This window comes from Myotis nattereri, assembly GCF_964212035.1.
Source record: "Myotis nattereri genome assembly, chromosome: 5".
Lineage (NCBI taxonomy): Eukaryota > Metazoa > Chordata > Mammalia > Chiroptera > Vespertilionidae > Myotis > Myotis nattereri.
Window position 1 is genome coordinate 46699236 of NC_138080.1, and position 13628 is coordinate 46712863.

General features: G+C 40.0%; 1 protein-coding gene across 1 annotated transcript in view; it reads right to left on the reverse strand.

The window, feature by feature from the left end:
- The window catches only part of SPMIP2 (sperm microtubule inner protein 2), a gene marked incomplete at both ends in the record, with an annotated part of 72439 nt that overhangs the window by 25661 nt on the left and 33150 nt on the right, over nucleotides 1-13628 (reverse strand). The window contains one exon of the mRNA XM_081092755.1: nucleotides 3035-3093. Coding sequence (XP_080948881.1) covers nucleotides 3035-3093 — 59 coding nt within the window. The remainder of the gene's footprint in view (nucleotides 1-3034; nucleotides 3094-13628) is intronic.

The window sequence follows — 13628 nt, forward strand, 5'->3', positions numbered from 1 at the left end:
CAGTGCTTTTTCTGAGACCACTGACAATTTTCACATATTTGTCTGTTATTATTTCCTTGAATTTCCATTTCCTTCAAAATTCTTCAATGACTTTTTATAACCTTCTATTGTCTGAAGGGTCCCACTGTTAGGCTCCTTTTCTCCTGCAGTGGCCCTCATTCATCTTGTCCTCTGCGTGGGTACCCCCTCCCCCCACCCAAGGTTCAGTCCCCATCTTTTCTCAGTCTTCACTAGTGGTACTCAACCCTGGACGCGCATCAGATCACCTGGAGAGCCTTTTAAAAACATCCAAGCCCAGATCCCAACCCGTGTTAATGGAATCAGTCTACTTGGACTGAAATGTTACTTCTGGGGCCCTTGGTCATGTAACTGAACCTCTGAAATTCAGTTAAGATGATGTTAAAATCTGCTTCATCAGAGTACTGAATACATTCTAACTCCCCATCATTATAGCAAACTTTTTCCATGTATGTAAAGCCCATGTTTCTTTGAAAGCTCCATCAAATCCTTCTTCCTTCCCACAGCCCTCCGTAATCACTATTTATTCTGGCCCATTTGCAAAGCACACTGAAAACGGAAAACGGGCCTGTTAACAATGAAATAGTCTCCGAGCGGATCTTCCTACTACTGTTCTTGTCACCTTCCAATCCATTCTCCACACAGGATTCCAATATTACGGTGATTTATGAAAAAACTTGAAACATGTTGCTCCTTTTTGTGAATCTTCTAATAAATTATCTTTGTTCCTAGATGAAAATCCGAATTCTCTAATCTGGACACAAGATTCTACAAAATCTGACCCTTCCCTTGCTATCTTCCCATTGTTTTCTGTCATCCAGCTGCACTGGTCCTACTTTGATATATTCCTTCCTACCTTGGGGCTTCGTGCATGTTGTTCCCTCTGCCAAGAAAGAGCTTATACTCACCTTTTCAAAGTCAGCTTAACAATTACTTCTCTGGTGAACACTTCTCCGACCCTCAGTCCATGTAGATGCCCCTAATAAAACCTCTCTACACCCCATAAATAGCCTTTGTAATGAAATGTTTTATCATAAACTGGGTGGAATAGAGCAGAATATAAACTTTCTCTTGATATACCGCTTATGTTATTTGATTTGTTGCTGCAAGCATGAATTATATTTGTACTTAAAATTTTTATTAAAAAGCATCAAACACAGAATAATGTTCCTAAGTCATTTAGTTGTTTAATGTCTCTCTCCTCCCCTAGAATACAAGTTCCAAGAAGGGCATATACTGGGCCTGTTTTGTTCACCACTGTGTCCACAGGATCTAACATTGCTTCAAACACAGGAAGTGCTAAATTTAGTGAGTGACGGTTGTTGACTAAAAAGGCCAGAACATGAAAATTAACTGGGAGGCTACACACTAACCTTGCCCAGGAAAGAGACAGCCCTCAGTCACACTGAGAGAATGCAAGGGAGTGGGCACACCTGTCTGAGTCAGTAGCCTATTCAGGAGCATCTTCCCAGCCTTTTAAGCACTTGGATGTGCTTAAAGTCTCCAGAGGGAGGCAACATTTAGATGATTGACATCTGAACTAGTTACAGATAGGACCTGAGCCAGAGGCTACTGACCAGTCCAGGGGGTCATCAATACACTAAAAAAATGTTGGTTTTAACTTTTCTAGTTATAACTATCATTATTAATTTGTCACTCACCATATGCAAATTGGTTTTGTTATTTTTTTTTCATATCTATCTATCTACCTATCTGTATATCCAATTTTCCAATTGAATCTATAGTCCCCTAAGTACAAGGTCATTTTCATAAAAGTTTTGCATCCTCTTGACCTGGTACAATCTGTATCATATTCCCTGGAATGAATGCTGCCAACATTCTTTCAAATCCATGGGAAATATTCCAAGCTTCAATATTTCTCAGATACTTTCTAACAAGTTTTTTATGTTTAAATAAATGCAGCAAATTTTCACACTTATATCACCAATGCCTGTTGACGTTTCTTTGATTTTCAGTGTGGGGTTTTTTTTGCAGGGGGTGGCGGGGGGGGGAGTAGGAGGCTTGGCTTGAAATCTTTGGTAGCACATTTGTAGGTAGATACTTATAATATTATCTGAGCAAAGTGGGATATTTTGATGAGAATGTGTGTTTAATGTGCAATAAATTGTAACTATTTCCTTATGGTTTTAAACATAGGCTATGCCTTATGTATAAGTTATAGGAATTGCCTAATGAGATCTTTTGTGGTCCTGAGATCGTGTTGTAGTAACTAATAGACTTTTGACATGGGGGTGGTGGGTCTGTCTCTTTTTGGTTCGTTGTGTTGTTGTGTTATAGCAGCAAGAGCCTACAATCCATTCATTTTGCACATGCTAATGCTGTATCCTCCAACAGTGAAAAATGAAGTGAATTAGGCTCCAGAAACCCGTGCCACCCAAAAGCTAAGGCCAATGAAGACATTACTAAATCCCAAGTCTTGTAGAGCCCTGCTGATCGATCCTTCCCCTCTTAGGAATCTGAATTATATGTTACATCTAGATGACAAGCCTAGATGTGCTCTTTTCCTGTAATTTAACATACCTTGAGCCAAACATGTTTAATTTAGGTTACAGGCAGCCTCGAGATAGCGTGAATTCAAGCCATTGTGTGTCTTTAGTAGGATTCCATTTATTAACCAAGATTACCCACTATGATGGTTTCTAGGCCAACAGCATGAAATGAGCTTTTCTTCTTTCTCTTCTTTTTTTTTTTATCAGAAACAATTATATTGTTGTTTTCCACTGAAAGTAGTATTTATGTAGTAAAAGCTACCCTGCTCATCTAGTCATTGTTCTTAATTGCTGCAGGGTGGTTCTCTTTTTTCTCCCCTATAGTCTATGCTGGCTTTGCCCATTTCCTCCTTTTAATTAAAATCTAAAGATAGTGAAAACTTTGTGTTTATTTGGAATAAAAAATAAATAAAGCGGTAATATACTTAAAAGTTTTTTAAAAAGTGACGCTTTTCCAAATTTAGGAAGGAAATGAATTAATTAAAAAACTATTCATATGTGCTTACCATGGGTTTTGGTATCTGTGGCTGATTGCATCAAGAACAGCTCGTCTTTGTTCTTTATTCTGTAAAAGGAAGAAAGTTGATGTACCCAAATTCCAAGTTAAAAAGGTACCAACATGTCTAACGGTCTACGTTCCTAATCAAAAGAGAAGTGAGGGTAAGAAATTAAATAGGGAATGCTAACTCAGGTAAAAGAATGTGGTGTTTTGATTTTTTTTTCATTTTTTAATATATTTATATAAAAGTACTGCACCATTCAAATTCTTTGAATAAGTACACATTGAAAACAAATAAACTAAAATTATGACAATACCACTTTCTCTTTTTGAGAAGAAAACAGAAATCATCAGTTGTCTCATTCATAGTTGGGCATAATTTTCCCTAAAACAAAGTTAAATTTGCATTATAAAGACTCACCTATTCAAAAGTAGATTTTGTTTCATTTTTTAATTACAGTTCACCTTCAATATTACTTGGTATTAGTTTGATGTGTACAACGTAGTGGTTAGACAATCATATACTTCACAAAGTGTTCTCCCTGATATTCCCAGTACCTACCTGGCACCAGACATAGTTATTACAATATTATTGACTATATATTTCCTATGCTGTACTTGACATCTCCGTGACTATTTTGTAAGTGGCAACTTGTACTCCTTAATCCCTTCGCCTTGTTCACCCATCCCTTCAACCCCCTCCCATCTGGCAACCATCCATCTGTTCTCTGTATCTATGAGTCTGTTTCAATTTTGACTCTTGAACTGAGGAGAGAAAAAAGTGCAAGTGAAATACATATGATCCTATGTGATTTACTTTCTTGTCTCTGTAAAAGACAGGTATTGGGTAGCAAGAAGAGCGTTGTCGGTGAGCTCTGGGCTCCTTTCTCTCTTTATGATTCCGTGTCTAAATAAACAGACTTTTGAAACTACTATTGATCAGTTAGACTCAGAGCTGAAGTCTCTTCACTTTACCTTCACAGAATTAGAAAATGTGGTGGTAATATCGTAGGAAAGAGCTGAATTACACATAGATAGCTGTGGTTCAGTGTAGATCTGCAAACTCCTTTCAGAAAGCATAATTTATTGATAAAATATTTGGCAGCTTAGAACCAGTTCTCACATTAAAAAAAGTCCCCACACCCTCTCGGGTCCACGGAAGTTACCTATTATCACTGAATAGGTGACCTCTATATACTGCCTCCTTTTCCCCAGGAGCCAGCCAGCGGATGGCACATCTTGGGCATAAACATGGGGTGTAGGCGTGTCAAATTTATAATGAAAAGGTTTTGGTTTGTAATCATTTCTAAGTTTTCCTTACCTGGGGTAGGAAACAATGATATGGATTACCAAACGTATTTCACTTCAGTTTGGAATGCATTTTTTGTTTGTATTGATATGGGATGCTATATTCATACAAAGTAGCAGAATCATATTATGTTAATTTCAACATCAGAGGAATGAACTAGTACTTTTTTAAAAAAGCTTCCCTTTTTGCCCTGGCCTGGTGGCCCAGTTGGTTGGAGCATTGTCCCAAGCACCAAAGGTTGGGGGTTTGATTACCAGTCAGGACACATACCTGGGGGGTTGGATCCCTGTTGTGTCTCTCTTTCTCTCTTTCTCTCCCTCCCTCTCTAAAATCTTCCCCCCCCCCCCAAGCTTTGATTTAGAATGACTTTCCTGATCAAGAGCTTCAGAGTTAGTACTTGTTTTAGAAAAGCAGATCTGTGTACTTAAGTCATCTACTTGGGGATGAAGACCTGAAATCTTGATCACTTCTGCCTCTTTAATGTCCATGTGTAGGATAAATAAAGTGACAATTGAGATATTAATGCAGGGTTGCCCCACCATTCTACAGAAAATTTGAAAAGTCATCTAATGGAAAGATCATGGCATAATTTTATTTCTTCAGTTGATTTCTGGCACATTGATTCCCTGAAAATTGACCTTATCAATAGACTTAAAATTTTATTTTCACTTCTGGACAAATTTTTCAGGACTTGGATGATCTTCGATCTTCATTCACATTTTTTAAAATATGTTTTATTGATTTTTTTACAGAGAGGAAGGGAGAGGGATAGAGAATTAGAAACATCGATGAGAGAGAAACATCGATCAGCTGCCTCCTGCACACCCCCTACTCGGGATGTGCCTGCAATCAAGGTACATGCCCTTGACTGGAATCGAACCCAGGACCCTTGAGTCCGCAGGCCGACGCTCTATCCACTGAGCCAAACTGGCTACGGTTTTCATTCACATTTTTAGTAACAAAAGAAACTGCATCTTCTTAATCTGGAAAGACTTTTCTTAAAACAAAATAGCAGATCCCTCCCCACCTCCCCAATTCTTCTATATATCAGTGTATAACATCATAAACATTTTGTTAATATATCCAATTTTGACTTTCCTTTCTAGAAAGAACCACTTCCCATCTCTATAACTATGAGGTCTTTTTCTCCAGTTGAATGAATACAATGGCAATGCATTTTAAGAATGCATAGACACTAGGGTTTCTCTTCTCCATCCTCCTCGGTAACATAGGGCTCTTAGTACCAAACATTTGAGTGGAAAATCCCTACGGCTACCTTTTCTTATGCTAATAGATTTTTTTCCTTCACTTGCCTCAATTTGCAAAATATTACTGTTAACCCCTTAGGTGTCTTTCTTCCCACAGTCAGTGAGAAGCATTCTCTTTGTTGTAGCTGGATCACCAGCTTGCATAATGCTGCCTATTCTAGACTTGAACTATTGAAGGGAGCAAGGGGCAGAAAGGCCTTTGTGTGAATGGAGCATTTAAAGTATTCATTTTATATTCAGAGCATGAGTAGAAACAAAACAATTCTTTCTGAAAAAATGTCAGTGGTTAAGGCATGGATTCTGCCATGCATTTTTCTTATTAAAAAGCAAAAAATGAGCAATGCAGAGACTCATACTTCATTTTATGACATATTATATATGTGCACCAATATAAATTACATCCTGGTCTCTCTTCTTTTTTTACTGCACTGTTTTTAAATAACTTGAAAACATACATCAACTTTCAGCAAATAGGCGAAGCAATGGGTTTTGTGAGTTTGTTGCCTGTGGCCCCAGTATCTCTGTTTTCTGTGTGGGAATATCCAAATAACTAAAAAATCCATGTAGGCAGGAAAATGGAGTGTATATAGGTATCAATGACACTAAATCCCATTTATTGAGACATTACACTAGATACTATGCTAAGTACTTTACTCACATATCTCACTTAATCCATTTAACAATCCTCCAAGGTATTATTATTATCCCTGGGGTAGACAGAATTCTAAGACAGATCCCCCAAGAGTCTCACTCCTTGGTATACCTACCTTCTCTCAGGCATTCGACCAAATACTAATCCAGGAACTTTACCGCTGTGAAGGGATTTTGCAGATGTAATTAAGATCCCAAATCAGCAGACGAAGAAAGGGAGATTGCCCTCAGTGGGCCTAACTTACTCAGGTGAGCTCTTACTGGCAAAGGAGATTTAAAGTGAGAGAGGGATTTCACATGAGCGAGATTTTTTTGTTTCTAATTTTAAAGATGGAGGAGGCAACGTGGTAACTTCTAGATGCTGAGAATGGCCCCCCTCTGACTAACATCCAGCAAAGAAATGGATCCTCAACCTACAGCCACAAAGAACTGAAATCTGCCACAACCACATGAACTTGGGAGAACTGCCAGCCTCAGATGAGATTAGAGCCATAATAACCGAAACCTTGATTTTAGCCTAGTGGGACCTGAGCAGAGAAACCGGCCCTGCCTTCCCAGGACTTCTGACCTACAGAAAAGGTGTTGCTTTAAAGCAGCTAAATTTATGGTAAGAAAACTAATACAATCCCCATTTTATAGATGGGAAAACTGAGACATAAAAGAACAGTAGACAGCCCTAACTGGTTTGGCTCAGTGGATAGAGCGTCGGCCTGCGGACTGAAGGGTCCCAGGTTCGGTTCTGGTCAAGGGCATGTACCTTGGTTGTGGGCTCATCCCCGGTGGGGAGTGTGCAGGAGGCAGCTGGTCGATGTTTCTCCCTCATCGATGTTTCTAACTCTCTATCCCTCTCCCTTCCTCTCTGTAAAAAATCAATAAAGTATATTTTTTAAAAAAGAGCATTCTCATCCCTTCTTTTAAAAAAACAAAACAAAACAAATGGTAGACAGATACATGCAAGGAGAGAGAAGGGAAAAAGAAAAGGTTTTCAACTGGCTACTTTCACTTGTGTCACATTCAAATTTTTCACTAAGGCCACATACATGCCAGTAGATTTACCCTGAAAAGCATTATGAATACTAAGTTGCCTCACTTATGCTCAGAGAGAGGGCTGATACTTATTTTTTCTCTGCACTTCTCCAGGGACATAAATGTTTTCCTTATTTATATATTACTGTGAATTTTTGTTATTATTCCTAATAGTATTCCCATAATTCAAGACACACTAGGATTTTCTGTGAAAGCAAGACTAGAACTCATTCTGTGGGGAATTGTCAGAATTTGTAATGAATAACCAATGGTTCTGCCAGGAGCCCTTTATTCAGAACTTGTTGACGATCCCTACCAGAGTCTGAAATCTGAGAAGATTCAACTATTCAAGCTACAGAAAAGCTACCCAACAGCTTCCCAAGTCTCTATTGGTGCTCTGTGCTCAGTTTCTGAAATATAATCAAGTGCCTGTTTTGCAACTGCTCTCACCCTTGGAGTTTTCTAAGATGTTAGCACTATTGTTAATTCAAAGGTGAAAAAGTGTGCTTCTCCCAAGTTAATTGTCCAATTAGCCTCAGAATACAGAATTACACTAGGGGTGTAGTTCGGCATTGTGAACAGTAATAGTAGAACCAAGTTTCAATGAAAAATTATGTGGCAAATAGCTTTCAAATGACTACTGAATAAGCTAGGAGTAGAATAATAATGAATCTAAAAATTAATTTAGGTTACTTAAAAATTCATTACTTAAAAATTAGTTTACTTAAAAATTCTCCTCTTCTGTAACTTGGTCTCTTAAAAAAGACACTGTATGAGAAAAGAAGCAATCTCAGTCTCTATCTCCCATCCTATATAATAAAAAGCTAATATGCAAATAGACCATACAGTGGAACAACCAAACAACCAGTCACTATGACGTGCGCTGACCACCAGGGGTCGCGTGCAGAATATGGTGGGTGTTGGCAGCAGGCGGCAGAATGTGGAACATGGTGGGCATCAGCCACAGGGGGATGGTGGAGCAGGTGAGTGGGGGTGCCAGACCAAGGTGGGGTCCCAGTCGCTGTCATTGGGGCAAGCCTCTGGTGATTACTGAAAATGCTTTGCTCCTATGCACCCCGGTTCCGACTGCTGGCGCCAGAGCTGCCGTTCACACCCACTGCCAGCGCTTGTGCCGGCCCCAATCACTCTTCGCTGTCAGCAGGTGAGAGCGGGGCTGCTATCAGACAGGGGACTGGGGGCTGTGGTGGGAGGAGCCAGGTGGGGGCGCGGAGCTTGGGCCAAGACCCGCCCCTGTGCCCACCGCAGCCTTGCGGCCCATAGTTCCTTTCAAGGTGTACGAATTCGTACACTGGGTTCCTAGTATTTATTGATAATTATCTATGCCATTCTAAGCACTAGGAGGTGTGGGGTTAATGCTGTCAGTACAAAGTCAAATAAAACAGATCTGAATCTCAGTTTGCCTAAAGCCATTGGGGATGTGGCTGGGATTGTGCAGTCTAATTGCTAACAATAGTCACACTAAAAACTTCAATAGCACAAAGAAACTTTCCTATGAATTCTTCCCCAACTGAAGGAACTCACATGAGTTCCTACAGTACTTATTTTCAGTGCCCTTGTTTTGCACCCAGAGACATAGCTGGTATGAGACCACAAGGGCCCCTATATTTAATGAATTGTTTCCAATTTGCTCAGTTGAGATGGCTCGATTTCCTAGGTTCAATCCTGGGAAAAGAATAGATTGCTAGTCTCATTAACTATGCATTCTATGCATTTTTGTCAGCATAGCTGAGGTACTCTGGGAGGGTTGTATATGAATAGTAAGGAAAAACTATAAACCTAGAGTTTTCATGATTTTAGAATTTCTCACAAAGATCTTAAAAAGCCAGGATAAATGCCAGATTTAGAAAACAGATGTTCTGGTATTTTAGCCACCTGTGCTTAGGATATTCAATCATGCCCAAGTTTTAAAATTATTTGATAGTATATTTACCAGTAAAGGGACCTGGCTATGGAGTCAGGTTTATTAGAACCCATTCTAATTTATAGAGTTTTTTCCTTAGCCCTGAATCTCCCCCATCATCATCAAATATTTGTTGAAAACCTATGGCGTATGCTTAATTACTAACGTTAAGAAGTATAATTTTTAAAGAAGGTGAAGTTTACATTAAGACACAGACTCAAGATGTTACATCAAGCCCCACAAATGTTAGTAACCACCATGATGTATTTTTAACCTTCTTTCCTTAACTAAGGATAAAATCACCCACTAGGTTCTAAATTACATTGAGTTCCTTTTCCTTCCTTCTTTTTTTTTAAAATTGATTTTAGAGAGGAAGGGAGGAGAGAGATATAGAAACATCAATGAGGAGAAAGAATCATTGATTACTGCCTCCTGCATGCCCCCCACTGGGGATCAAGCTAGCAACTGGGGCATGTACCCTGACTGGGAATCAAACCGTGACCTCCTGGTTCATAGGTCCATGCTCAACCACTGAGCCATGCTGGCCGGGCCCTTTTCCTTCTTTCTTTTTCATGTTTTTTACATCCTAACAAAAGGTATGAAAATTAATATATATTTTTTCCCAATTTGCCAATAATTATCTATAAAGTAACCTCAACAAGTAAGAGGAAGCCCTTTGTTTAGCTGAGGAGCGGGGTCCCAGGGGCTGTGGTGCCCAGCGGAATGTGGAGGTGGCGGTGGCCCTGGCTACCCACAGAGGGGCTTCCCTTTGCAAACACATTCCTCACCGAGCGAACGAGCGCTCTGCACACAGCGCTGGGAGCGCACATCAGGGACACGCTTCCCTGGTGCTTTCACGGTCTGCTAGAGAAAGGAAGCATCACACATAGAGTTTATTTACAGATGTTCAGAAACAAGTAACAGTTTATAAGGAAATGACTTCCTTCCATTTATTCGAGGAATCTTATAGAGCCGAGGTTTGTAAAAAGGGAAAAGTATGATGTCTGTCTATAAGGAGGTGCATGGTGCTAATATATTCTTTTGAAGAGAAAGGAAGGTCCTTTGGCCTCTGTAGGCGATGTTTCTCCTCCCTCCCAGGTGGTCAGCACGTGGCACTTCCTTGCTGAAGGCTTCCTTGGCCTCAGAGAGGGCATTGCTCTCTCGCAAGGCACTTCAGGAGGAAAGGTGCTGATGGAATTGTTTTTACATTAAGCCACAAACCGGTGCAAGCAACTCTAAGAAGTATAAAGTGAGAACTGAACACACGCCCATTGGGAGAGGAATAGCAACAACGCAAAGATGTGCCTAATTTTAGGAAAGCTACTTTCCATTTTGCTGGTATAACTTGGTTGAAAAAGAAAGCTTTATTTATCTTTTTTAAGTTTTCTGGATTGAATATATCATCTGGAGACTAGGACTGTGAGACTCGAGATTGATGAATGTGATCCAACCAAATGAACCTACAGGTAAGTGAGAAATTTAGGGCAAAAGACACCCAAAAATTCTGAAATATGTGATTGGTGGTCTGCATACCGGTCAACTGGTAATATTTCTTTCTCCAGATGAATGTGAAAATTGTCCCAGACACTGTCGTGTGAAGGTGGACAGTTCAGAAGACCGCACGGGGTCAGGCTGGGACAAGGAAAGAAGGTAGGCATTGGTAGGACCTCATGGTCTTCTCCCATAATGCCAAAGATTGTATTTGATCACCGATTTTTGAAACATTATCAAGTGTTTATTAAACAAAAATTCAAAAATAACTATTACTAAGCTATACCTTATTACATCAACTATGTGGGTGCTATCTACTAGTAATTGATGTTAATATTATAAATGAAGTATATTGTGTACAAAGAATGCAGGACAGGAAGCTGGGAGAAAGTGGAGGGAACATGAAGAAAGGATGCATAACTTGTAAGAGAAGGCAATTGTAATTGAGCCCAGCCAGACCCTGCTTTAAAGAAAAATAATAACTAAACGTATACCCTATGCACTGGCTTCAGTCTGATGATCTGACTTCCTTTCCTGTCATTCATCTCATGCGCACTGTATCCCCTCTAAGTCCTGAGTTCACAGCCTGGGTTGAATTCCTGGCTCCACCATTTACTGGCTGTGAGGCCTCAGGCAAGAGCCTCACCTGCCAATACCTCAGTTTCCTCATCTGTAAAATGGAACTAATTACAGTACCTTCCTCACATAGTAAATATTCAGTCAATGGCAGCTCGTTTTATGTTTACTTCCTCTAAATAAATCACAGTGAGAAAAATGTCTGACGAAACAACCAGCTGTTGGTCAGTTTATTCGACAGCCATCAAGAAACTCAACATCAGAAGTCTGTTCAAATGTCCATAAAACTGTCCCCAAGAAGCCTCTGTATTTCATAACCGTGGAGCGTGTGCCCAATTAAAAGTGAAGCAGAAGTTTCAAAGCCTCCAAGATTTTACTTGCATTATATTATACTGTACTGGTGGCCAGGTGCATAGATTCGTGCACATTGAAAGGAAATTAATTAGAAGAAAGATTCATGTGGTAATTACATTACTGCAAAAAATTACATGTCAAAATAATAAATATAATATAGTATTATAAAATTAAAACATACGTGTGATTGGCACCAGCAAGAGCTTTATATGTAGTGTGCATGTGCAAGCCACTGTTTATTTTTAAATTGCCAGTGTGCATCTTATGTACCAGCCGGTCAGTCGGTTGGACGGTTGGATAGACGGATGGTTGGTCACTTAGCCTTTATATATATAGATTACATGCAAATATGGTTATAGGTTCCTATAGTTCTCCTTATTCCTTCTGCAGATTTTTCAAGTTGTTAGACTGTATGATGACATAGTGGTTGTAATATATGTTATGATTCATTGACTTAATATTGCCTCTGGAAGAGTTAACCATCAAGTCCAGTATAATGTTGTTTCTGTGGGAACATCAAATGACTTAAATCATTTGGTCACAAGGTCAACATGCAGGAGCAGAAAATGGACATGAGGAAGCCCACTGATTCTGTCCAGGTTTGGGTTAAAGAAAGGCCGGGAAAGAGAAGGCGTGCCCGGCTAAGCAGCACTCAGAATTGCCCTCAATTTAGCATGGGGCTGAAACCAAAGGAATTGTTTCAAAGGTCTCCGCATATTCTTCCAGAAACAACATATATAGTTTGGCAGAGACCAAATCCATTAAAAAAAAATGTACTGCTCTTAAGTCTGAGATAATAAGAAAAGCAGGGATCTTTGCTGGCTTACACCCACATGTATCATTATGGCATTGTAACCCACACACGAGTGAGTAGGTAATAGCTAAACACAAAGAGATCCAGCAGAGAAACTCGATATTGTGATTTTTACTGACCTCCGCAATGTGGGGAAATTTTTCACGTGTCACTCCGCCTGGAAGTGATTATTTTTCCACCCAAATCCAGATGATCTGAACCCCTCTGAGTGCCCCAAATAGGAGAGACCATCCCAGGTAGGAAGCAGCTGCCCAGGCCGTGTTCCATGTGTCTACAAGAGGGGCCTGTGCTTCCTTAACTATGAGCCTCCTGCAAACCTGGAGCAGTAAATTAGGAAGGGCAGCTGTGCAGGCTATAGAAATCCACCAGATAAAGGTTTGTGCTTAAAATCAGAGTTCCAGAGATTGCAGCGAGAGACACAGAGAAGTCTCTGAGGTTAGACTGAAGCAGTGCCCTCCTGACTGGGACTGGTAGGGGTAAGGACGGCGCAGGGTGTGACAGAGGTCCATTAGTAACAGAACCAGAACCAGAGGGCAAACAGGATGTGGACCCAGACATTTCCTTAACTTACATCACGCCAGGGGATTTACCAGCTCCTCTCATACAGTATTTATAATTAGGAGCTTGTTTGCATGCATAGTGTGTGTGTGTGTGTGTGTGTGTGTGTGTGTGTGTGTGTGTATTTATCAGCTCAAACGTCAACTCACGCCAAGTCTGACTGATGGGAAGTAGCTGGATGAAGCACGGGGTAGATGAGGAATCCTGTTCTGAAGCTGGATTGAATGCCGAGGAGAACTGTGTAGGGTATGGAGAAGAGTAGCGGCCTTACATCAGAAAATTATATCAGTTCTTTGCTGATATGTGTTGTCATTCTCAATGAACCTTTTTGCTCTCATTATAAAGCTCTAAGTCCAAAGAACCCTCAGGGTTTAACATTGTTATTCAAAGGGCCTGGCTGGGTAGGTCAGTTGGTTAGAGAATTATCCCCTACACCAGTGATGGCGAACCTATGACATGCGTGTCAGAGGTGACACGCGAACTCATTTTTTTGGTTGATTTCTCTTTGTTAAGTGGCATTTAAATATATACAATAAATATCAAAAATATAAGTCTTTGTTTTACTATGGTTGCAAATATAAAAAAATTTCTACATGTGACCAGAGTTAAGTTAGGATTTTTCAAAATGCTGAC